The sequence below is a fragment of the Danio rerio genome, chromosome 15 (genome assembly GCF_049306965.1).
Source record: "Danio rerio strain Tuebingen ecotype United States chromosome 15, GRCz12tu, whole genome shotgun sequence".
In the NCBI taxonomy this organism is placed as follows: Eukaryota; Metazoa; Chordata; class Actinopteri; order Cypriniformes; family Danionidae; genus Danio; species Danio rerio.
This window is the reverse complement of record NC_133190.1, coordinates 2775434-2801558: the sequence shown is the minus strand read 5'-3', so window position 1 is coordinate 2801558 and position 26125 is coordinate 2775434. Positions and strand designations below refer to the sequence as shown.

General features: G+C 37.9%; 1 protein-coding gene across 2 annotated transcripts; it reads left to right on the top strand.

Moving 5' to 3' along the window:
• The first annotated feature begins 104 nt into the window (after window positions 1-104).
• Window positions 105-25796, top strand: ppp5c (protein phosphatase 5, catalytic subunit). Of its 2 annotated transcripts, NM_001014350.2 has the most exon segments (14): window positions 128-198; window positions 3337-3578; window positions 5478-5625; window positions 6405-6526; window positions 7581-7646; window positions 7760-7858; window positions 9133-9238; window positions 9317-9459; window positions 11658-11745; window positions 13701-13741; window positions 13816-13994; window positions 19176-19257; window positions 22705-22813; window positions 24694-25793. In NM_001014350.2, coding segments are annotated over 13 exon segments (1446 nt in total). In that variant the 5' UTR covers window positions 128-131; the 3' UTR covers window positions 22768-22813; window positions 24694-25793.
• Window positions 25797-26125: the final 329 nt, after the last annotated feature.

The following is a 26125-nucleotide window of genomic DNA, read 5'->3' as shown; positions in this document are numbered from 1 at the left end:
GTTTATTTTTATCTATTAATTAATTTATTTTTATTCTGGGGTCTAGACTGTTCTAGACGTACCTTCCCGTAAGTGTTTGCGACAGCTCTTCGCGCGCACGCGGCAGCATGACGGAACACGGCAGCGAGAAGATGGCGGAAGAAGAGCGGAATGCCAGTGCAGAGAAACTCAAGGAGAAGGCTAATGACTACTTTAAAGGTACAATCATGCCAAATACCCGCTGCAGATAAGAGACTGTACTGATGTCGACTGTATAGGGCCGTGTTGCGTGAGTTTGCGGTTTGATGATGACTGGTGAGATCAATAAAAGGGCAGCGTGTGTGAGACAAGCACACACATGATGAATCAGAGACACACACCACCATAGACTTTTCTGCTCGTAATTCATACTTATGATAAATAAACTCGACGATGACGTGGGAGATGACGTAACACACGTACTTAGAGAGCTGCTGTTCTGTCAGGTGTATGAATGTTGGTTGGCTGTCATTACCACAGTATTAAGACTTTAATACCCTCACAAGAGCAAGGTGATCACGTGTTTTCGCTGAATACATAGTTTATTTTCGGTTTCTGTCTGCTTTTCATTCATTTTATATCGGGAAATTATCATCCTGCTGTTTTGACAGGTAGTTATTTTGATACTTGTGCTTATCCTATGGTCATTTCTGAAAAATACTTAACACGAGTTAAACTGTGGGGTGTTTGTGTTGAGGTAAAGTTGGTTTTATATTCGCACATTTCTTCATTCAACGTTCCCTGTTTTATTTAATACGCTAATTTGAATATAGGGTCTAATATCGCATGTAAATATGACTTGAAAAAGACATTAGCACTATTTAATTGACTGTGAATAATGTTGTACTTTGATATTCATTGGCTGCTAATATGATTTCACTATTTAGAATTTGTAAACATTACTTTTCTAAAATTATATTATTAAGGAGAAAGTCTGAATGTGCGAATATAAAAGCAACTTTATCAATGATATGTGTTGCATTTGAAAAGGCAAGGCAAGTTTATTTATATAGCACATTTCATACACAGTGGCAATTCAAAGTGCTTTACATAAACAGGAATAAAAGACGTGTATATAAGAAAAAAATAAAGACAAATAGTATTAAAAACAGGTTTTATATGAATGAAAAAGAAGATAAAGACATAGTAGCGCAATCTGTCGGACAGCACAGTGCTCATTCAGTCAAGGCGCATCTAAACAGATGTGTTTCAGTCTTGATTTGAATGTGCCTAATGTTGGAGCATATCTGATCATTTCTGGACGCTGATTCCAGCAGCAGGGGGCGTAGTTGCTGAAAGCTGATTCACCCTGCTTTGACTGAACTTGGAATTTCTAGTTTATAGAATTTCTAGCAGGGTGTTTACACCTCTAGTTTGGAAAAAGTCAGGAAAGTGGGTGTGTCCAGCTCTGTTTAGGTGGGAGGGAAAAGGGGAAGGTTTTTAAAAAAAATGGGAGTTTCCTTTTGGGCACGCGCTGATTTTAACCGAGACAAAACGAACACACTTGACTGTGTTTAATGACTGTAGAATGTTTGATACCGCACGTCGTATAAGAGAAAAAAAAAACTCTGCATTTCTCGGTAGCTCAGATGCAGTCGGTAGGTCAGAAAGCTGTGTTGTGTAGACTATCCTGTCTCAAAATGCGGCGAAAATTAAACACGGCGGTCGGTAATAGTTTGATTGCAGTGGTCATGTTTACACTCTGAGAGCAGCATTTACAGCAGATCTTTCAGTCCATAATATTGTAGTGATATTAACGTAAACTAAGTAACTTAGAAATCATTTTGACTAAGGTCTGTATTAACACTGAAAGAGTGCTGCTGAAGATACGAACTATAACTTTGCCATCTGAATGAACAAAGAAAGGGCACTGATTGTACACACTTACCAAATCTGTAGAGACAACACATACTGGAACCGCGTCTTTATTAAAAGGAGACGAGCAGCAAATCCAGTTTTCACAATTTCCAGATGAGAAAAGCTCTCGAATAAAAAAATTTTAGTACAAACGTAATTCAGCCGCGCGTCGTGTGCAGTAATCCACACATAATCACATTATAAAAGCAACACTAACGACCCGTATCTCCAAACAATTTTTATTCTTTTCCGTCCTCTTTTGCCAAAACAACGCGGCGTTTCTCTGCCGTCTGAACACTGTTTCAGGTACAAACAGTCTTGGAAGCTATTATGCATATTAATGAAGTTGCACCGCATACACATTAGAGCGCGCTGATTGGTTTCAACCAAGTCTTACTCAAGAATAAATGCAGCACACTCAGAGACGTAATAAGGCACTCCCTGGTACAGACGTCCACTCTACACGCTGTAATACACGCTAAAATCTCATGGCCGTGACGCAGCTTCAAAAATTCATTTCAAACCGGAAGTGTGAATTTGCGTGAAATAATGCAAAAACAACCAATTTTCACTTTTTAGCTGAATATAGGTGTCCTAATAGTGTTTTTAGCAGTGTGGGACACATATACGACTGTCAACAGCTCAAAACATGTGTTTTTTCCAGCTGAATAATCCAGTTTAATCCAGCTTAGGCTGGTTGGCTGGTTTTAGCTGATCGACCAGCCTGGTTTTAGATGGGTTTTGGCCATTTCCTAGCCAAATGGCCTAGCCTAGCCCAGCCAAAACCAGCTACGTCCAGCTTAAACCAGGCTGGTCAAGTTGGTTTTAGCTGGTCATTTTCCAGCTTGACCAGGCTGGAAATGGCCAAAACCCCTCTAAAACCAGGCTGAAAATGGGTGGAAACCAGCCTGGAAATGGCCAAAACCCATCTAAAAGCAGGATGGTTGACCAGCTAAAACCAGACAGCCATTCTAGGCTGGTTTAAGCTGGATTTTTCAGCAGGGTTGGTGTTTTGTGACCCTTTATAGAGACAGGACTACATTCACACATGTGCCGAGAACTGTTTGACCAGGCTGTGGATTAAAGCTAATAACATTGTAAACAATGTGTAATTTCTTAAACCGAGCGATCATTTTGCTTCACAAGAGCTCAGTGTGGCATCATGACTATTGGTTTGAACTCGTCTGTATGCGTTTATTTTTGAATCTCAAAAGCTTGCACCGTTCACTGCCATTATATCAATCACAAAAGACCACGTATCCTGCTCAAATGTTCTACTGAAGAAGTGGATGACCTGTGGGCGAGTAAATGAACAGGAAGTTTTCATTTTTGAATCTTGTTTTGAGTCCTGTTTGGGATGGCAGGCTCACTTAAGTTAAAATAAGTACTCCGAAGAATGTCTTGTCCATTGATTTATCTACTATATTCCGATAATTCTTCTATTTAATATTGTTATTGCAGATAAAGACTATGAGAACGCCATCAAGTATTACACAGAAGCACTGGATCTCAACCCAACCAATCCCATATACTACAGTAACCGGAGTCTGTCGTATCTGCGCACCGAGTGCTATGGCTATGCGCTGGCCGATGCCACCCGAGCCCTGGAGCTGGACAAGAACTACCTTAAGGGCTACTATCGGCGAGCCACCTCCAACATGGCCCTGGGGAAGTTTAAAGCAGCACTCAAAGATTATGAAACGGTAAGACTCTCCTGAAGTTACATGGACTGTTTTCACTAGACAAGACTGTTATGATGTATGTAACGGTCATCAGTAGGGGTGTATCATATTATAACCCACAGTTTGAAACACGTGTGACCCGCGGATTAATAACTTCTTGTGAATTCATAGGTTAATCCAGCATTTATAACAATTGCAGAGAGATCTCCTCTCGTGTTGTTTAAATTACGTGTATGAAAGCTTTTAGGCTTTCCTGTGAAATATAATGATGACGGAAAAAAATGTTGTGTTGGGACCTACCTTAATAGGTTTGTAGGCGTTTAATTAAAGGTGTTTTAATGCATTAATGCATTCAGTGTAAAGCTGCATGATTAAACATTAAAAGATCAGTATCTAAGTTCAATCCCGCGCAACATGAAGGATAAATGATAATGATTTGTATGTGTTCATTAATCCTTTGAAGCGATGCATTTAAATCTGTGTTTAAATGAGAGAGATTCAGTTTTACACTTTTTCAGTGAGTGACAAACAATTAAATAACACAGAAGTACCAGGTTTTAGTTTAGATATAAACACGGATGTTTATGGTAAAGATTAAAATCACCATTTAAAGGGCACGTATGGTGAAAAATCTACATTTGAAAGAGTTTGGACAGACGTGTGTATGTTTAGTGCATAGACCGTCATAGTGGGGTGATATGAACACACACAGTCCTTTTGTTTCAATTTGACAACATAAAAACGGTGGACCAATTGGAGCGGTTTTCAGAGTCCGAGTCGTACATGTACGGCTGAATGGTGATCCTCTCATGTAGCTTAGCTTCTCTCTGTCTGTTGCAAACACAGAGCGGATGAGCTCTGGCTCCGCCCCCTTGTTTCGTTGGGTGCGAAGCCGAAACTAATTTTCATGTGAAGCAACACGCCCCTAAAACAGCGAGCTGTGTAAACGCCCCCAACATGACACTTAACATATTATAATAAAAACATCTGAACTGTGTGTTGAACTCAACCTAAACTGACACACTCAGAAGAACCATAATATTAATATTAAATCATAAAAAGGGGTAAACTATGTGCCCTTTAATGGAACTTGGCGCTAGTGAATGTTTTAGCAATAACATTATTTAACCAACAGGTGGCGACAAACAACCATCAAAATCATGTCACCGAGTACGTTTTCAAAAATGATCCACCTATAATAAAACAAAGTTTTCTGTGGGAATTGTTGAATCGTTAATTGAAAATAAATATGATAACGTTGTGCAAGATGTTAGATTTCTATATTTAGGATTATCAGCAACAGCAGCAAAGATCATTTTTTATATTCAATACTTTTCTTTTTTCAGATGGTTCTTCCTTGATGTTTATTTTTTATTAAAATTACAGGTTCTAAGTTCTGTTTGCCGTATCTCCTTAATAAAATACCTCTTGTATATCCTGTAAATAATATTTTAACAGTGCATTTATTGAATCTTCTGTAAACAAATATTTAATTCAAATAATAATTATATTGTAATGGAAAATGTGCAGTCTCGAGGCTTTTCTGGCACAGATTTCATCCATCTTCGATGTAGTGCAAACGTGCAATGTGTAGTTAATTGCTTTGAGAGGTGCGCAGGTATGCGACTGTGCGAAGACAGCACTGGACCACACCTGTGCGTTCATCACAGAAGTATAAATCCGCATTAACAGTGGCTATGACTCCACATGCTGTAAGGAAAGTAACTGAAAAAATTGACTTGGTGAAATTAGATTGATTATCGGTTATCTGAATATCAATTATTTTTTCAAGAATCGCCCAGTCCTACATAGTATTTGTTTTTCCTACTATAGAAATCAGTGGATACAGGATTTCCGCATTGAGTATCTTTGACCTTAACTTTCTTTCTTTCCTTTGCGCTGTTGTCATTTTTCTAACAGGTGGTTAGAGTTCGGCCCAATGACAAAGATGCCAAGATGAAGTACCAGGAATGTAATAAGATTGTCAAGCAGAAGGCCTTTGAACGGGCCATCGCCAGCGACGAGCTCAAACGATCAGTAGTCGACTCCTTAGACATCGAGAACATGAGTAAGTCCTTAACACAGGCTTTTCATTTTGGTAACACTGGTTTCACAGTGTTTTGGGTACATTTTACACAACATACTGTAGTAGTACATATAATTACGATTTATATGATCAAAAATTGCGATTTACAGTGTGATGTACTACCATGTCATAAAAGAGCTTCATGTTTGATGTGGTGGATTTAACAGCACCAAAGAAAGACTAAAAGTGCGCTACTGTTTATTTAAAATATTAAACATTTCTGGTAAACATTGCTGCCATTTTTCCAATAAAGTTGTCAGTTGACATGATGAATTAAAATAACTACAGAATTTTACATTCCATTAAATGAATTAAATAATTTTTAAAATATTTCTCAAATAATGTTTAACAGAGCAAGGAAATTTTCACATCATGTCTGATAATATTTTTTCTACTGGAGAAAGTCTTACTTGTTTTATTTCGGCTAGAACAAAAGCAGTTTTTATTTTTTAAAACACCATTTTAAGGACAAAATTGTTAGACCCTTAAAGCAATAAAAGCTACGGAACAAACTACAGTTATACAATGACTTGCCTAATTACCATACCTTGCCTAATTAACCTAGTTAAACCTTTAGATTATACTTCAGAATAAATTGCAAGTCAGAATTATTAGACCTCCTGTATATTTTTTTCTCCCAATTTCTGTTTAACTTAGAGCAGATTTTTGTCAACACATCTCTAATTATAATAGTTCTGACTTCAATTGTATATACTAGGGAATCCCAGTACAAGTTTTTTTTTTTCTTTGTCTCTCAACAGCAATTGAGGACGACTATGCGGGACCTAAACTTGAAGATGGGAAGGTTACGCTGAAGTTCATGGAAGACTTGATGGATTGGTTCAAAGACCAAAAGAAACTGCACAGAAAGTGTGCTTACCAGGTATGTGCTCCTCAAATGCTGACGTACATTACAATATCCATTCAACACTCATTATTTTATTACGTCATTGTAATTTATTGGTTTTCTATTAATCTGCATTGCCACGGTTTTGTAATGAACCAGTACTATTTTTAAACTTAGTTTAAAAGTTAGCAGTAACACTTTAGTCTAGGTCACAATTCACTGAATTAACAAATAATTATCTAAAGCAGTGGTTCTCAAACTGTGGTAATTGTACCTCTAGTGGTACTCGGGCTTACTTCTAGTGGTACACGAAGGAATCGCAGAGTAATGAAAGAAAAAATTAATACAGTATTAATTATTTGTTGCGTACGATAACACCGATGCTCACCAACAGCATTGGCTGCTTTCTAAGGCCTACGATCAAAGCGTTGTGCTTAAAATGTTTACTTTAGTGCATCGCGTCATCAGCTGCTAAAAATTAATCCAATTGGTGCAGAACTAAGTGCGTAACTAAGGCGCAAGCAGCACGACGCGCTTGTGTATTCCAGGCGTCCCTAGTTGAAAACATCTTAACTTTTCAGAGTGCCGCACCGCGAGTCACGGGACAAGAACCGACCTATCAGCATCATATTTTGTATGGAATATAATTTTGGTAGACTAATTATCTCAGACAAACACAGAACACCCAAACACTGCAGTGCTTTTTAATTTTCTCCATAAATAAAACTTGTTTCAGAGTGCAGCAGTGTTGTCGGCTTGACATCCTCTGAGAACAATGGGTTCCCTAGCAATCTACATACAAGTTAATTTTTAGATTTCAAGAAGTTTTACAAATATGCCATATGTACATGCAACATATATTTCAAAATGTATCAAAACTTCTAGAAATATGAATATGACTCTGCCTCGTTTTGAACTGTGCAGTGCTGTAGCTGCTTAATTTGGCCAACTACGCTACTTTATTTCAATACTGGTCATTATGATGGTACTTGGAGAACCAATTTTTTTTTTTCTGAGGTGGTACTTGGTGAAAAAAATTTGAGAACCACTGCTTTAAAGCATTCATCAATCATTTTTTTTTGTTTTGCAGATACTGGTTCAAGTTAAAGAAGTTTTAACCAAACTTCCTAGTCTTGTTGAGATTACATTAAAAGAGGTAAGAGGATGTCCGTTTTACAAGGAAAATCTATTTTGCATTGTTGATGTAGTTTACTTTGATTTCAAATGAATGTTATTAATGTCTTACTTCTTATTTTTCTTGCTGTTTAGTCAGAGAAAATCACTATTTGTGGCGATACACATGGCCAGTACTATGATCTTCTAAATATTTTTGAGCTGAACAGCTTACCATCTCCAACTAATCCCTATGTATCCTTTCACTTTCACTTTTGGACCATTGTATATTATGTGTGAGGGAGTGAGATTGTGTGCAAATTGATTAACAGACGTAGAGTAAAACAACATGTCAGCAGTACCTCCCAATTAAATATCAATATTAATGCTGGGCAAAGACCCAAATATAAAAGATTGTTTTTAAATATGTGTGTATGCATGTATATGAGCAATATCACACGAGTAGCAGTGCCACATGGCAGTATATCAGCACTGGTGGGAGGCGTGAGTTGGCAAGAGGCCGCAGGCCGAGTGCCTTAGTGTCCCACCACTGACGATGTACAGCCATATCAAACTGCTACTCATGTGATACTGTGTTTATACAACAGTTCGATAGGATAATCGTGTATATTTAAAAAATCAAACATGGAGAGTCTAAAACCCTTTTGATTTCTCCTCTGTTTTTGAGGTGATAAGTAATCCTTTTACAGTATAAGTCTGATTTGGTCCAAACAAAGTGAATTATGTTTGATCAAACAAAAGAATAGTGAAATATGAACACAATGATCGCTCTCTGTGGCTTGTACAGCGCCTCTCATCAGTTGGAATACAATAACTTTCGCATAGATTATGGTGGAGACATTTTCCTTTTTCCTATGATTACAGACATGTGCAGGAACCACCGACATTAATTACAGCACGCTAGACCACACACAACCTAAAAGGCACACTTTCACATTTGAGTTTATAAAAAAAAATACAAAAGCGCTTCTTATTTTAGGTGTTTATTATAACACAGACAACATATACAGATATTTTAAACACTTTCAATAGTGTTTTATGAAAATTCAAAGTTTTTTTTTTAAATGATACCACATTTCTGCATTTACACCTCTGCATGTGGATTTAGTAAGCTTTTAAATTTGGGTAGGCAAAATCCAGGCGGAAATCATAAAATAACAGCGGATTTTAACTTGTTAAAGTGTTTTTTAATAATCAACTGTCCCAGTGTCGTGTGACACAACAAACTGATTATGAAATTCGTTGTCAACACTTTTAGTAATCGATTTTTTCAATTCGTTGTTGCAGCCCTAAAAAAGACAAATCTTGTTTAACCATATTCCAAAAATAACCAAGCCCTGGACAGTCCCAAATCATGTAAAAGAACGTGTCATGCTTAAACCACTGTTAACCAATAGCGACAGCATGGCCTCGGGGGACTTGAAGCTTTTTTTAAACCCCAAGCTAAACTTGTTTATTTGTTTTTCTAACTATAATTCAGTAAACTAGCCTTGATTTTAAGATCTCAGCTGTTCAACGGAGACTTTGTGGACCGCGGATCTTTTTCTGTCGAGGTCATTCTTACGCTTTTTGGCTTCAAGCTGCTCTATCCAGAACACTTCCACCTGCTAAGAGGTGAGCGCTCGCAACATTACAAACATTTGTGCGTGAATGATCAATGGATTACTTAAAAATGTGTGTTTTCTTGTCAAGGTAACCATGAAACTGATAACATGAACCAGATGTATGGCTTCGAGGGTGAGGTAAAAGCGAAGTACTCCTCCCAGATGTTCAAGCTGTTCAGTGAAGTCTTCCAGTGGCTTCCTCTTGCGCAGTGCATCAATGACAAAGTACTGGTAAGAATAAAGCACAGTCATCCCATTGGAAATGTATAGCACAGGTGTCAAACTCCATTCCTGGAGGGCCGCAGCTCTGCACAGTTTAGTTCCAACAATGCTTCAACACACTTACCTGTAGGTTTTAAAGAAGCCTGAAGGGCTTTATTAGTTTGATCAGGTGTGTTTGATTAGGGTTGGAACTAAACTGTGCAGAGCTGCGGCCCTCCAGGAACAGAGGCTGCGTCCGAAACCGCATACTTCCATACTATATAGTACGCTAAAATCAGTATGCGAGCCGAGAAGTATGTCTAAATTCATAGAATTTGAAAAACAAAACATCTTTGCGAGGGAACGCAAAACTTTGCAAAGGAATGCAAAACATCTTTGCGAGGGAACGCAAAACTTCTTTGCGAGGGGATGCAAAACATCTTTGTGAGGGAACGCAAAACATCTTTGTGAGGGAACGCAAAACATCTTTGCGAGGGAATGCATAACATCTTTGCGAGGGAACGCAAAACATCTTCCCGAGGGAACGCAAAACATCTTTGCGAGGGAATGCAAAACATTTTTGCGAGGGAACGCTAAACATCTTTGCGAGGGAATGCAAAACATCTTTGCGAGGGAATGCAAAACATCTTTGCGAGGGAACGCAAAAATCTTTGCGAGGGAATGCAAAACATTTTTGCGAGAGAATGCAAAACATTTTTGCGAGGGAACGCTAAACATCTTTGCGAGGGAATGCAAAACATCTTTGCGAGGGAACGCAAAACATCTTTGCGAGGGAACGCAAAAATCTTTGCGAGGGAATGCAAAACATTTTTGCGAGAGAATGCAAAACATTTTTGCGAGGGAACGCAAAACATTTTTGCGAGGGAACGCAAAACATTTTTGCGAGGGAACGCAAAACTTTACGAGGGAATGCAAAACATCTTTGCAAGGGAATGCAAAACGTCTTTGTGAGGGAATGCAAAACTTTGCAAGGGAACGCAAAACATCTTTGCGAGGGAATGCAAAACATCTTTGCGAGGTAATGCAAAATATCTTTGCGAGGGAACGCAAAACTTTGCGAGGGAATACAAAACATCTTTGCGAGGGAATGCAAAACATCTTTGAGATGGAATGCAAAACATTTTTTGCGAGGGAACGCAAAACATCTTTGCGAGGGAACGCAAAACATCTTTGCGAGGGAATGCAAAACATCTTTGCGAGGGAACACAAAACTTTGCGAGGGAATACAAAACATCTTTGCGAGGGAATGCAAAACATCTTTGCGAGGGAATGCAAAACATCTTTGAGATGGAATGCAAAACATTTTTTGCGAGGGAACGCAAAACATCTTTGCGAGGGAACGCAAAACATCTTTGCGAGGGAATGCAAAACATTTTTGCGAGGGAACGCAAAACTTTGTGAGGCAATGCAAAACATCTTTGCAAGTGAACGCAAAACTTTGCGAGGGAACGCAAAACATCTTTGCGAGGGAATGCAAAAACATCTTTGCGAGGGAACGCAAAACATCTTTATGAGAGAATGCAAAACATCTTTGCGAGGGAATGCAAAACGTCTTTGTGAGGGAATGCAAAACTTTGCAAGGGAACGCAAAACATCTTTGCGAGGGAATGCAAAACATTTTTTGCGAGGGAACGCAAAGCATCTTTGCGAGGGAATGCAAAACATCTTTGCGAGGGAATGCAAAACATCTTTGCGAGGGAACGCAAAACATCTTTGTGAGGGAATGCAAAAAATTTTTGCGAGAGAATGCAAAACATTTTTGCAAGGGAACGCAAAACTTTGCGAGGGAATGCAAAACATCTTTGCGAGGGAACGCAAAACATCTTTGCAAGGGAACGCAAAACATCTTTTTTGAGGGAATGCAAAAACATCTTTGCGAGGGAACGCAAAACATCTTTGCGAGGGAACGCAAAACATCTTTGCGAGGGTATGCAAAACATCTTTGCGAGGGTATGCAAAACATCTTTGCGAGGGAATGCAAAACGTTTTTGCGAGAGAACGCAAAAACTTAGAAATATATAATTTCCTCCCACCCATTTTTTTCTTTCACCCATTTTTTTCTCCTGCCTATTATTATAATTTTTTTCACACAGCCAATTTTTTTCTCCTCCACTACGTCCTTTCCGGTTCTCCGTATTTAGGTGTGTAGACATCACTAAGGATTTGAAATGCATTTTGAGTGTTAATGGACTTGAATTGTGTTTCAGGTGATGCACGGTGGACTGTTTAGTGAGGACGGTGTGACCTTAGATGACATTAGAAAGATAGACAGGAACAGGCAGCCGCCAGATTCTGGTAAGAAAGGATATTATCACTGCATATTATTATTCATGCCGACACTTAAAAATAAAAGCGCTGTTACTAACTAATCTGGAAGAAATGAGATGTGTTTAGAAGTGAATAGCTCTCAGAGTGAATGTTATTAAAATGTAAATGTACTTAAAGAAGTATTTACAGGGTTCATACGGTCATGGAAAACCTGAAAAAGTCATGAAGTTTTGGAAAAACAGAAAAACCCACAAGGTTTTGGAAAAGTTTTGGAAATTGCATTTATATTAGTCATTTAACAGACGTTTTTGTCTAAAGCGACTTAAGCTGCGGTCACACTAGAGCTTGTGCTTGCGAAATTCTGTCGTATGGCGCTGTGAAATGGGGTGGTGATAAACAATATGATTAGATGTTAATAAAAGTGAGCGATTGCTCAAATCTTCTATTGGTCTAACGCAACGACGTGATGCGATTTTGCAGGTAAGAATTCACCAAGCTTGAACTTTCGAATGCAGTGAAATGCGAAACTTGTCGCATGTGCTTGTGTTTCTGGTCTGACACGTTCGCATGCCTATGAATAGAAGTCTATGGAGCGAAAAGTGCAGTGTGATCGCGGCTTTACAATAGAAGTAACAAACTATTAACATTGTCTTAAATTAGTATGATAAATATCTGTAAACTGGAATGGAGGTTAGATGTTTTTACTTCTTTTCTTGGCCAAAAACATGCTCTTACATCATTAGTGCTTTGCAAGCATCATCTATTTTACATAGATATGAAAATAAAATGAAACTAAAGAGATTGTTGCGTGTTTTATGATATGCTTTAATAAATTAAAACATTTATTGTTTTTACTATGATTTACCACGTATACGTAAACGTTACATGAAACATTAGGTCATGAAAATTGGTTCAAGTCCTGGAAAAGTCATGGAATTTTTTGGGTTGAAATGTGTATGAACCCTGTAATTAGTTAAGTTGCTTGTTACGAATGGTAACTGAGTTAATAACTGAATTACATCGTTATAAAAGTGATTAATTACCAGGGAGAGTAACTGTTGTGTTTTTAAACATTTTTAAAAGAAAAATGTGTATACAATATCATAGATTATAGCATGTAAAAGAAAAAGTCTGTCACACTTTAGTTTAACGTACAATTCATGTTATTAACAAACCATTAATTTAGAATTTCATTTCAACAAATTACTAATTAACTGCTTATTATTAGTGAGGTATTAGTTGGGTTTAGGTTTGGGCACTGGCTAGGACTAGGGATGTAAAATAAGATCATACTTTATAAGGTCACGATACATGTTATTAACAAATTATTAACTAAGACTTTAGCTCAATAAACTTCTAACTAGCTCATTATTTGTAAGGTATTACAGGGTGGGCCATTTATATGGATACACCCTAATAAAATGGGAATGGTTGATGTTAACTTCCTGTTTGTGGCACATTAGTGTACGTAAGGGGCAAACTTTTCAAGATGGGTGGTGACCATTGTGGCCATTTTGAAGTCGGCCATCTTGGATCCAACCTTTTGTTTTTTCAATAGGAAGAGGGTCATGTGACACATCAAACTCATTGGGAATATCACAAGAAAAACAATGGTGTGCTTGGTTTTAACGTAACTTTATTCTTTCATGAGCCATTTACAAGTTTCTGACCACTTATAAAATGTGTTCAATGTGCTGCCCATTGTGTTGCATTGTAATTGCAAGCCTTTTCTCCCACTCTTCACACACTGATAGCAACACCGCAGGAGTTTAACGTGTTTAACGTTTATAAAATGTATTATCAAAAACAGAGGATATGAAATTAATGCATTGACATGTCAACAACTAGATTTACATGCAAGTCAATTTGGATAAAAAGGGTCTACTGAGCGTAATGTAGGCATAATGTAATTTACAGGTGACCTGTTAACCTGCTTACAGTAACCTGCTAACCTCTGCATGTACTTTTAATTTCCTGTGCAGGTCCGATGTGTGATCTCCTGTGGTCAGATCCTCAGCTGCAGGTCAGTTCATTTTCCCAACTCTTCAAAGCTTTGGGTTATTCTTGTGATTCGCTGTTGACCGTGGTGTCTTGCAGAACGGACGCTCCATCAGTAAGCGCGGCGTGAGCTGTCAGTTCGGGCCCGACGTTACAGAGCGATTCTTGGAGCAGAACAAACTGGAGTACATCGTGCGCAGCCATGAGGTCAAAGCCGAAGGCTACGAGGTCACTCACTCAGGGAAGTGCATAACCGTGTTTTCAGCGCCAAATTACTGGTATGAAGATCTCTCTTTTCTGTCTCTAACCTTTCCTTATCACGTCCCTGCAGGATTTCCTATTTTTGGAGCAGAAATGACAGATTTTGGTCTGAGTTATTGGAAATTTTGCACCATATTCCTCATTGTTTTGCTGTAATGTATTGTATATTTACATATTGTATAGTATATTGTATGTTTAATTGCATATTATTGTATAGGATTACATTTTAGATTAGATTAGATTCAACTTTATTGTCATTACACATGTACAAGTACAATGCAACGAAATGCAGTTTCAATAGCAGCAAGTGCAGGAGACGGGGATAAGTTATAAAGTGCAGTTATAGAAAAGCTATGGTGATATTTACAGATAGATGTACTGTTATATCTTATATAAGTGTTTGTGTTGTCAAACAAGTAATCACATCCAAGATAAAAGGATATATTTATATAATATATACATTTGGACTATGTATATTTATGTATAAACACACACACACACACACACACACACACCATACTATAACTGTTACTCGATCTGTCACTCACATATGCTGTCCTTTTCACCCAAAATGTGTCTGACTGTAGTTTCTTATATGAAATCTCCTAAAATGTCCAGGATTCAGGTTTTACTTTCGTTTTCTAAAGTTAACTTTATTTGTATGCGCATTTGGATCACCTTTTTGCAGCTGACTACGTGCACACAGTCGCAGGAGAAACATGAAATGAATAATCGTTCTACTCCGTCAAACTTTACTATGTACAGGGTTTCCGCGGGGTCTTAAAAACTTAAACACTAAAACCTGGACCACACTGTTCCAGTTACTATGACCATTTATGTGAAGCTGCTTTGACACAATCTACATTGTAAAAGCGCTATACAAATAAAGCTGAATTGAATTGAATTGAATTGAATTAAAAATTCTCAAATTTAAAAATCAAAATTTAAGGCCTTAAAAAGTCTTAATTTCGCTGTTCTAGGTCTTAAATATTTTGCACAGGTCCATGACCTATCAAAATAAAATATAGAATTTTTTTATATTTTTAGTGAGTGTACTTTTTTTGCTTTTGTTCTTGCCATAATAAAAAAAACAAGTTCTGTTGCCGTTAATATTTAACCTTAAATATTTTAACTGTCTGAGATCTGAACAAAAGCAAGTGATGCATCATTTAGATTTTTTTAAAAATCAGATAAAAAAAAATCTTGAATGGTTAAAAAAAAATCTTTATAATAAATTATAAAAATAATTTGTTTAAAAATCTTCAATGATATTAATGATATGACCTACTTCCGGAAATTTTCCACTTCTCTGTTTGTCCGTCTGATTTTACTGTCTGTTTCTTTTGACCGCCCCCTGTCATTTAAAAGAATTTCTCAATGGCGAACGTGTCAAGTACTAAAGCCTCATCTGTTTCGTGAGGTGCGCAATGTGGCGCCAGGCGAAAGTATAAATCAACCTTAAGATGTTTGTTTGTTTTTTTCTGTAGTCTAATGGTGCATCTAACCTGTCTTTAGTACTGTTCAATTTGAATACATTTATTTTACCACTAATTTTGTGATTTATTTATTTATTTATTTTTTGCAGTTTCTCTTTGTGTGTGCGTGTTTTTGATATTGCTAAAAGGATCTTAAATTTAATACTTAAAGGTCTTAAAAAGGTCTTAAATTTGACATTATGATATGTGCAGAAACCCTGTATATACTTCGAGAACAAAACAACATCTATAATGGCTGCAAATCATTTGTTAGAATTGGCTAATCAACTAATTCGACTAAATTATCTACACTTTTTATTGTAGTAATTATTATAATGTTAAGCAATAATGTCTATTTTCTTTTCATTTATTATTAAGTTTATTTCTCAGTTGCTGTATATTTTATTAATTTAATGATGCAGAGTTACTGAAGTTTGTCCTGCGCGCTTGCGGTTTTTTTAGTTCTTCTAAAAAAGTACCAAAGTACTTCTTTGGTTTGGTGCGTTAATCTTATCGTTGCTATTAATCAAAAGAAAGTAATGATTTGCACTCAATTGCTTCGTACTGTTTTTATTTTTACATTTTCTTACATTTTACGGGTGATAACAGAAAGACAGACAGACTGTCTGTCTGTTATCACCCGTAAAATGTAAGAAAAAGTAAAAATAAAAACAGTACGAAGCAATTGAGTGCGAATCAATACCTTCTTTTGATTAATTTAATGATGTTAATATATTACATACTTTACACATATCTAAAATGCTTTGGCAATACTGTAAATGTCAAGCCACTTTTCTTTCCTCCCTTTTTAAGTTTCTCTTGTATCTGTTTTTTGTTTATTTTTGTTAATTAGCGTGCAAATTAGGGCCCGTTTGCCTGATGCAAAAATGCATTATAGACACTTTCGTATTTTACAGAATGTGTATAAAAAAATACAAAGCAAAAATTATTCATAATTAATCTCATCCAGCCATGACCCATCCGCAATAATCATAATGTGTATTATTTCCCGACCTCGCCTGACCTGTGGGTTATCCGCAGCGCCCGCGGATATAACCGCCATCCACGCATCACTACTCTGTATATAAAGGAAACGCATTGAGAAACAGACAAACTAGAATTTACCCAAAAATCTGGCTGTATCACATTTTTAAATGAAAGCAGTTGTTTGAAATGTCGTCTGTGCTGTTTGGCAGCTATTTGATTGTGTTGATGGAAATGATGATCTCTCTATCTGTCTCACACGCAAACACACACACACACCCACACAACCACACACACAAAAGCATGCACACTTATGTGGCTGTGTGTTTGCATGCATGCGCGCAAGTATTGTCACGAAACCAAAATTTTGACTTCGATACGATACCTAAGGTATTTATCACGATAGACAAGCATCCTACAGCTTATTAAAACAAAACAGGAAACGTCAATGAACAGAACTGCTTTTTATTTATTAATAAACACCCAAGTTGCACAACAGGTTTTGCGACATGCTTGAAATAATTCCACTTTTCACTTTGCGCATCAACTTTATCCCTAAAGGCTGATTTATGTTTCTGCGTCGAGTGATCGGTGTGACGCACGGCACCTGACGAGTCGTGCATTTATACTTCTGCATGCTGTTTGTGTTGCTCTGCAATAACACTTCTGAAACGCTAGCTGGCAGCAGGTTTTTATATTACCCTGTGTCGAGTTTCTTCACAGGTGTTTTGTTTTTTCTGAACGCTACCTTAATGTACAAGTAGCTAAAACGGGATCCGGCAGACATGCAGCAACTTCAATATGGCCACAGCCATGTCACCCTGCAGCCCAAGAGCAGTCACTCACTGAAGCTAAGCAGGGCTGAGCATGGTCAGTACCTGGATGGGAGACCACATGGGAAAGTTAGGTTGCTGATGGAAGTGGTGTTAGTGTGGCCAGCAGGGGGCGCCAGTATAGTGAAGGGGACACTAGAGCTGAAGATTTTTGCCTGGGCTTAATTTCTATCATTCGTCTTGTGATGCATTTGGATTAGCGCGAGAAAGTAATTTATTTGTGTTACAACATTAAAATCCATCCCTGCAAAGAACAAAAGATAACGGAGAAGTCAAAAAGAGCTAATTTTGACTGTGTTCATGCCAGCTGCTAGTTCAATAAGAACAGTCATTCTAGCCGCCAAAGTATTTCGGCGGTCGCTCATACACTGTGTATTACGGTAGAGCACTAAACAGCAATGTACAGCAAGCTGACAGGGAAGATGATGGAGTCACTTGCTACATTGAAACTGCTGTCATGAAAAATGAAATGTTCTTGGCTGGTGGAAGATGAACAAACAATCCTACCCAAAACATGCTAAATTAGCTAGTGCATCCCGGCCAGTAGCAGCAGCAGTGAACGAGTGCTCAGTGCTGCTCAGTGAGCGCAGGACTGCGCTTAAGCCATACAGTGAATTCAATAATGTTCCTCCACAAAATCACGTAGCCTTATCTTGCTGAGTAAAGGATTTACAAATTATAACTAAATATTAATTAAACCATAAAATCATAATGTAGTCAGAGTATACAGGCTAATGTTGGCATTATTCTTTTATTATTCAGCTTCATCGTCGCCTTAATGCCATTGTGAAGAGAAGTGGTGAAACAAATCCTGCAGAGCCTTTATCTTAATTTCGTTATTGTCAAACACCCGTCATCATTTATAATTTAATTTTATTTAATTGGTTAAGAAAGATTTATTTTTATCGGTGTGTTGGCCAATTTAAAGTCTAAGTATATGTACCCAGGCCTATCTAGAGAGCTGAGATGTTTCGATGTTACAGAGGACTTATTTTATTTCTTTGTTCCAACTTCCAAGTGGCCCATAGCCTACGTTTGTTATGAATAAATTGTTAAAAAGGTATAAATGACTCATTCATGAAAAAAGGCAAAAGAGCTGTGTGCATGAGCACATTTGAATAATGTCAGGCTATAAACGGGTTCGGGCTTTAAAAAGCTGTCAATCAAAATGTACTTGTCGGGCTTGGGCCGAATCAGTTCTGTTGGGCGTAACTTTTATGGCCCGATTGCAGGTCTAGGGGACACTATACTGACAGTGTGCGCCATCTTTCGGATGAGACATTAAACTGAGGTCCTGACTCTCTGTGTTCATTAAAAATCCCACAGCACTTCTCATAAAGAGTAGTGTTGTAACCCCAGTGTCCTGGCCAAATTCTCTCCATTGGCCATTACCCATCATGGCCTCTCAATCCTCCCCATCCACCGAATTGGCTCTATCACTGTCTCTCCACTCCACCTATAGCTGGTGTGTGGTGAGCGCACTGGCGCCGTTGTCCTGTGGCTGCCATCACATCATCCAAATGGATGCTGCACACTGGTGGTGGTGTGAAGAGACCCCCCCCCCCCTCATGATGGTGAAGTGCTTTGAGAGTATAGCTATACATGAAAAAATGCATTATAAATACACATTACATTACATTATGGGGCAATGTGGCCTGGGGACAGAGTCGACGTGGGGGAAACAATGCAGTAACCTCCCCAGGCAGATTAAGCTGTCTTTCCACTTGAGATCTCCACTTGATTGACTAATCCAAGCCATTTCTGATTATTTAGAAGTAATAATCTATACGTGGCTTTATTAAACACGCATTCGCTTTTGCATTCGTCTGCAATGTGAAATGTGCAAAAACGATGAAACCTCCTGTATGACATTTCTTTTGTGCGTGTGTTCCCTGTTCTCTCTTAGTGACCAGATGGGGAATAAAGGAGCGTACATTCATCTCAGGGGATCAGACCTCAAGCCAGAGTTTCACCAGTTTACTGCTGTGGTCAGTGGAATTATTTTTTGTTATTTACATCACACACACTGTTACAGAAAGATCCTTACGAATAAGGGATGCTAAAAGATTATTGGCGTTTGAAGGTGCCATTGGTGATTGCCTCAGAAGCTATTTTTTGTTCTGCTGGTTGAAAGTAGGGCTGCATGATGCTGGAAAAGTCTGGCATGGTGATGTTTTGTGTTTCTGCAATATGAATACAGTTCCACCAGATTGAAAGAAATCATTAATCTAGATTGACTGCGGTGGTGAATAAAAAAATAAAGACATTACAGGCAAAAATCATTAGAATAGAGCAAAGGAAAAGTTAAACAAACAGTGCTTTAGGGTTTTCCGGAGAGTCAAACAGTATTCAGGTACAGAAACTGAAGTTTCGAACTGGAGTTCATTCTTAGGCTGCAACAACGAATCGATTAAATCAATAAGAATCGATTACTAAAAGCGCTGGCAAGAAATTTCATAATCGATTCGTTGTGTCACACGACGCTGGACTGTTTGATTATTAAAAAACACTTCAGTTCAGCATGGAGCGGAGTAAACACGGTCTCTCTCGCGCACTGATACATCGTTCGTCGCCTCATAGACGGGGATGAGGAGGACGGGAGTTCAACAGCAGGGTCCTACTTTTGTTTCGTTTTGAGGTGAGGAGCGTAAAGTCCCTGGTGCTGATGTTTTACTTGTTATCCAGCTTGACAAGTATGACAAATTAGCGTTAGCTTGTTAACCTTTAGAGCGGCAACTGAGAAAATCAAACTGAGCTTGAGCTGCACAATTAATCGTTAAAAGATCGCGATCTCGATTCAACCCGCTAGGCGATCTTAATCCAGCATTTCTTCGATTCTGCCAATCATATTTTCGAGTTCAGGAGAGAAGAAAAGGCGGCTGCACGAGTCTTTTCATTGTTTCACAGATGTTGCTCAGTGACATTGACACAATAATTCACCTAAAAATGTTAATATGATGTTTTTGCGATCGGGAAATCACACGTGGCGTGAGCTGCTGACCGAGCTGTTATCAAAGAGAGGGTGCGCGCGCGCGTCTACTTTAGTGAACAGAACCTGCATATGTTGCGAGTAACAGGTAATACAGTTGTAAATAATATTCAGTTTGTGGCACAGAGTGATCGTTTGGGAGCCGCGCGTGAAGTATTAACAAGCACTCGCTTAGCAGTCAAAATGAAACCGAAAGTGTGCACTTCATTTAAATGATCATATCGCATTTTAGAGTTATGATTATGGCAATCGTTTGATATGATTTTTCTTTCATCGTGAACACACAGTTGTGCTTGTAAATAAATGTTTACAATGTCAGTTTAACTACTCTAGCCTATATATTGTTGAATATAATCTGATAATGGCAAATGTCTGATTTTACCAGTGAATAAATTTGTCTAATATGACAGATTGCAAGCATATATCTCAAACATAATAATTCAACATCAGAATTATTGTAAGTAGAATAGAATTATTTATAGAAACCAGTAGACCTACACATAATATTATTATCAATGTTGTGCCATATGTTTGTTTTTACCATACCTTTATTTTACATCTACAGAATCGTGAGAATATCGTGATCTTTATTTTAAGCAAAAAAAATCGCGATTCTTATTTTAGCTAGAATCGTGCAGCTCTAGCGTCTGGTGCTGAGCCAGAGAGAGCTCACGCTGAACAGAGCTCTCAGTAAGGGACCGTCGGAAAAGTGCTTCTTTTTTTGTATTTTTTTTTAAAACAAAACCAACTTAACTCCGCTGAGAAAGACATATTATCACAATTATGCAGCGTTTTAAGCTAAAAGAATTTATGTTTTAGACATGTTAATACACACAAGTACTAGTAAAACAAAACATTTAGAGTTTGTAAAACACGCAAGGAAGTCTAACAATCCATTCAAATATAATTTGCCGATTTAATCAAATCAGATACACATCACACATAGTGAAAGTAACTATAACGTTGAATCTACTCTTCTCTAAGTTCACCAGCCACTTGCTTGCATGTATTTGGGGAGTACCTGGTGAATTTACGTGCTGAATCCTGCGTGTTCTGCTTTTTATGAATGAGGCAAACATGCGGCCGCAAGTAAACATGTGGACGACCAGCTCGCGTTATAGATCATGATCACTTACCGTACATTCACACCGAAAGCGGCGAGAGCGTCAAAGTAGCCGGAAGTCATTCATTTTCAATGAGAGCCGGCGGCGATAGGCGTCGATAAGCGGCGAGGAGCAGCGCGGCGCGTCTTCGCCAGCGTGAGCGTCGAGGAGAGTTGAAATGAAGTCAACTTTATGGTAATGAGCTATGACGCGGTTCGGCGGCAAGCAATCAGAATGAAGACGTCCATCGATTGATAGCAGTTCAGAGAACACAGACCTGTGAACTTTGGTTCCGACCACAGTTGTTCCCAAGGGTTTGATTATTGCGGTCGCCGGATTTCCCATTATTTACAATGTTTTCTTACAGGAACATGCATCAAATAAGTTACTGGCGAGTTACTGATGTTCATTAATGTTATATAAATTTATCTTTAAAAATCGGGAATCTCACACGATGTGACAGTACAAAACAGCACTGCTGCTTCAGGATATTTCAGACATATGGACACATATTGGATAAATAGAGCAAAGCCACACCACATGCAACTTGATCTTCCATTGTTGTATGAATTTGATAAGAAGTGCGCAACATTTTCACGCTAGAAACATGTTTTATGCAGGAATGTAACTGATATGCTGCGACGGCTCCTTTAAGTACGAGATCAATGTATCGAGTTTTGACGCTCTCACCGCCGGAGCTGAAGGCAGACAGCGTTGTCGCCAGGGCGGCCAGAGCGACCTTTCGGTGTGAACTTACGGTTACACGTTTATGTGAACCGGTAAAACTTCTGTTTGAGATTATATCTCATTAAGATTATTTTTCTTACCCAATTCACAAATAATTTAACTTGTTTTCAGCAAATAATCACTCAATTCGAAGGTGGGTCTTTTTCAGAAAGCAAGACATCATTTCTTATGCTATTGCATGTGTCTAGTATGTGTCTTGATTTAAAAATATTTCGATATTTGGATTGAAAACAGAACAAAGCTACATAGATTATTATTATTATTATTATTAATTATTATTATTATTATAACAGCTCAGGGATGAGCTTTTTTCAATAAAACCCGATTCATCAATTATTCAAAAAAATAATCAACAGATTAATCAATGAAATAAAATTATCGTTAGTTGCAGCCCTAATTCAATCGGCCATGAAAAACCTGGAAAAGTCATGAAATTTTAACATGTCATTTTTCAGGCCTGGAAAAGTTTTGGAAAGTGATATAGTTTATAGATCACGTCTATATGCGCATGTTCAATGAAGTGTATATGTTGTCCTCGATGTGTTGCTGTAATAAATGCAGCCCATAAACTGATTTCTTCCTCTTTTTCTCTACAGCCTCATCCAAATGTCAAACCGATGGCATACGCCAACTCCCTGATGCAGATGGGTATGATGTAGAGGTTTTCTCACACAGAAGCTGCTGTGGTCTGAAGTCCACGCCAATCCCTCCAAATCCATCCTCACTTTCTTCTTATCGCCGTTTCAAACAAAAAAAAAGGTTTCTTCCTTGCGCACAAACATTTAAACAGTTCCTATATCATCATCCTTATTAGTGCATCGTTTGAGTAGTAAACTTATGATGCCTTTGCAAAAAATGTCTCGTTTCTACTCCAAATATCTTAAAATTCCTAAATCAAGGAGCATTTTCTAGACTAATAAACAATATAGGCATGCTTTCAGAGATAATACATCAAAAGTAAGTGTTTTATCCTTAAAACAGGCTAAATCTGCCAATGTGTAACTTAAATGATCTTGTTTTTGCTTTGAAATAAGAATATTGTGCTTGCTTTAAGGAGCAAATGTGTGCATACTATTTCTGAAAACGAGACCATATGTATTGCTTGTCTAGAAAATGCTTCTCAGTGTAAGAGTTTTTAGATATTTGGACTAGAAACGAGACACAAACTCTAATTTGAAGAAGAAATGGGAATGTTATTTGTGCATTAAACCGATAGTTCATCCAAAAATGAACAGTTCCTGTTATTTTACTCGCCCACAGATCATCTTAGATGACTGTTTTGTCTTCAGGAGAACTTTAAAGGAGGTTTTGAGCTGAATGTGACGGTGATTGATATAATGGCAGTGAATGGTGACCGGTTTATTACATTAAAAATGAACATATAAATGAGTACAAATCAATAGTCGTGGCTCCTCATGAGGTCTAATAAAGCCGAACGATCGCTCAGTGTGAGAAACTAAACATTGTTTACAATATTATTAGCTTTAATCCACATCCTGGTCAAACAGTTCTCGGCGCATGTGTGAATGCAGTCCGATTGTATTCCTGAGAATTCATCATAATACTGTATAATAATGTTTAATTTCTTATACTGGGTGATCGTTTGGCCTCACAAGACCTCATTGTGTCTTCATGAGCCACGGTTATTGATTTGTACCCATTTATGTGTGTTTATTTTTAATCTACACTGCAAAAAATGCTTTTCTTACTTAGATTTTTTGTTTTGTTTCTAGTCCAAATATTTAAAAATTCTTATATCAAGAAACATTTTCTAGGCAAGCAAAATATATTGTCTTGTTTTCAGCAATAATATCCCAATATTAAGGCAGTTTTTCCTTGAAACAAGCAAAATAATCTGCCAATGGGATAAGCAAATGAATCTTGTTTTTCCTTTTGACATAAGATTTGTTTGCTTTCCTCATTGGCAGATTATTTAGCTTGTTTTAAGGAAAAACTCACCTAATTTTGGCATATTATATCTTAAAACAAGGCAGTATGTTTTGCATGTCTAAAAAATTCGTCTTGATTTAAGAGTTTTTAGATATTTGGACTAGAAACAAGACAAAAAATCTAAGTAAGAAAAGCATTTTTTGCAGTGTAGTAAACCGGTCACCATTCACCGCCATTATATCAGTCACCAAAGACCACGGATTCAGCTTAGAATCTTTAATGTTCAATGAAGAAAGTCACCTACATCTCGGATGAGCTTTGGAAGTTTTGGGTGAGCTATCTCTTAAATCAGGGGTGTCCAAACTCTGGTGTCCTGCAAGGATGTTTCTACACTCTCAGAAATAAAGGTACACGAGCTGTCACTGGGGTGGTACCTTTTCAAAAGGTACAAATCTGTACCTAAAATGTCCATATTAATACCTCAAGGGTACATATTAGTACCTAAAAGGGTACTAATATATACTTTAGGTACTAATATATACTTTTGAGGTACCAATATGGACCCTTTAAGTACAAATGTGCAGTGACGGCTCGCGTACCTTTGTTTTTGAGAGTGTAGAAAGCCTGGTAAGAGCTTGATTAGCTAGCCCAGGTGTGTCTGATTAGGGTTGGAACTATACTTTGCAGGACACCGGCCCTCCAGGACTGAGTTTGGACACCCCTGCCTTGAATAGATGTCATCCTTGGGTTGATACCCCCTCCTTGGTCATTAGGTGTTCATGTGAAGCTACACAGTTTGAATCGGATGATAATAAAACTAAATTGTACCAAAGAACAACAAATATATATGTGTAGCGTCACAAAATAAGAGCGCTCATGTAGAATTACAGCTCCTGCGACCATGCGGATCAAAACCCTGATCAACACTTTACAAAATCTGTGTTTCTACATGAACCTTTCGTTTGCCCCGTGAATACATCGCAGGACCGTTTCCTTTACATTTAGTGAAGTGTTGGGAGGGAGAACGGTCATTAATACTGTAGTAGTATAGATATTAACGTGTCATCTGTTCACATGAGGAAAAGAAAAGCAACGTATAATAAAGAAACTCCACGCACAGCATCTGTCTTGCAGGCTAGGGTTTCTGTTTGTCCAACCTACATGATAAATGTCACAAAACAAATTGAGCTGCTGTGTAAAACTTCCACGGTTTTCCTTCACACACTCGCTCCCTTTTAAGAAGGATAGAACAGTGTGATATTATTAAGCTCGGTCTCTTGTCTCCACTATGTAGGCAGCTCCCACGGTTATTCGTTTTTCTCCCAACATGCTTAACTGAAGTGCACTGGAGATTCTCTATATCAGTGTTTCTCGACCATGTTCCTGGAGGACCACCACATTCTCCTTGTCTCCTCAACCGAACACGCCTGATTCAGATCATCAGCTCGTTAGCAGAGACTGAAAGACCTGGGTGTGACGAACACACACACGAACATGCAGTGCTGGCGATCCTTCGTGGAACGTGGTTGAGAAACACTGCTCTATATCCATTTTTTTTATTTCCGTTTAGCAGATCTCCCTTTTTGTGTGTGTGTATGTGTGTGGACTTCCAGCAGAATCCTACCTTACTGTCTCTTTAAACGCACAGCAGTCATGACCCCACGCCCCTTGACTTTTTAGAGGATATCAGTATGTACACCAACATGTATGTATATATACTTTATCATTTGAAACTTCTGTGTACATGTTTGGAAAAGACAAGATATTGAATAATAAAACAAATATGCCAGTCTGATGATTAGCTTGTGCTTGTGCAGTTTTTGTTGTGAATGATGTTTGCTGTTTATGTTTGTTAAGCTGCGCTAGTAGTAAGACTGGGCGATTTGGCCTGAAATCAAAGAATCGAGAAATTAATTGAACATTAATTGATTAATTGAAGATTAATATTATGGGGTATTGTGTGTAGAATGCTGAGGAAATAGCTACATTTATTTTGGAATAAGGCTGTAACATAGAAAATGTGGAAAAGGTTCAATGCAAAACACTGTTTTTGTCTTGTTTCCAGTCAAATATATATATATATGCTTAATAAAAATGCTTCTTAATTTAAGATTTTATATATATATA

Bases quoted from the DNA above. Each gene is read 5' to 3' on its own strand.
- ppp5c (XM_005157376.6), top strand. From the start codon at position 108: ATGACGGAACACGGCAGCGAGAAGATGGCGGAAGAAGAGCGGAATGCC. The intron at 199-3,336 runs GTACAATCATGC...TTGTTATTGCAG, and splicing joins GGCTAATGACTACTTTAAAG to ATAAAGACTATGAGAACGCC. The intron at 11,746-13,700 runs GTAAGAAAGGAT...TTTCCTGTGCAG, and splicing joins CAGGCAGCCGCCAGATTCTG to GTCCGATGTGTGATCTCCTG.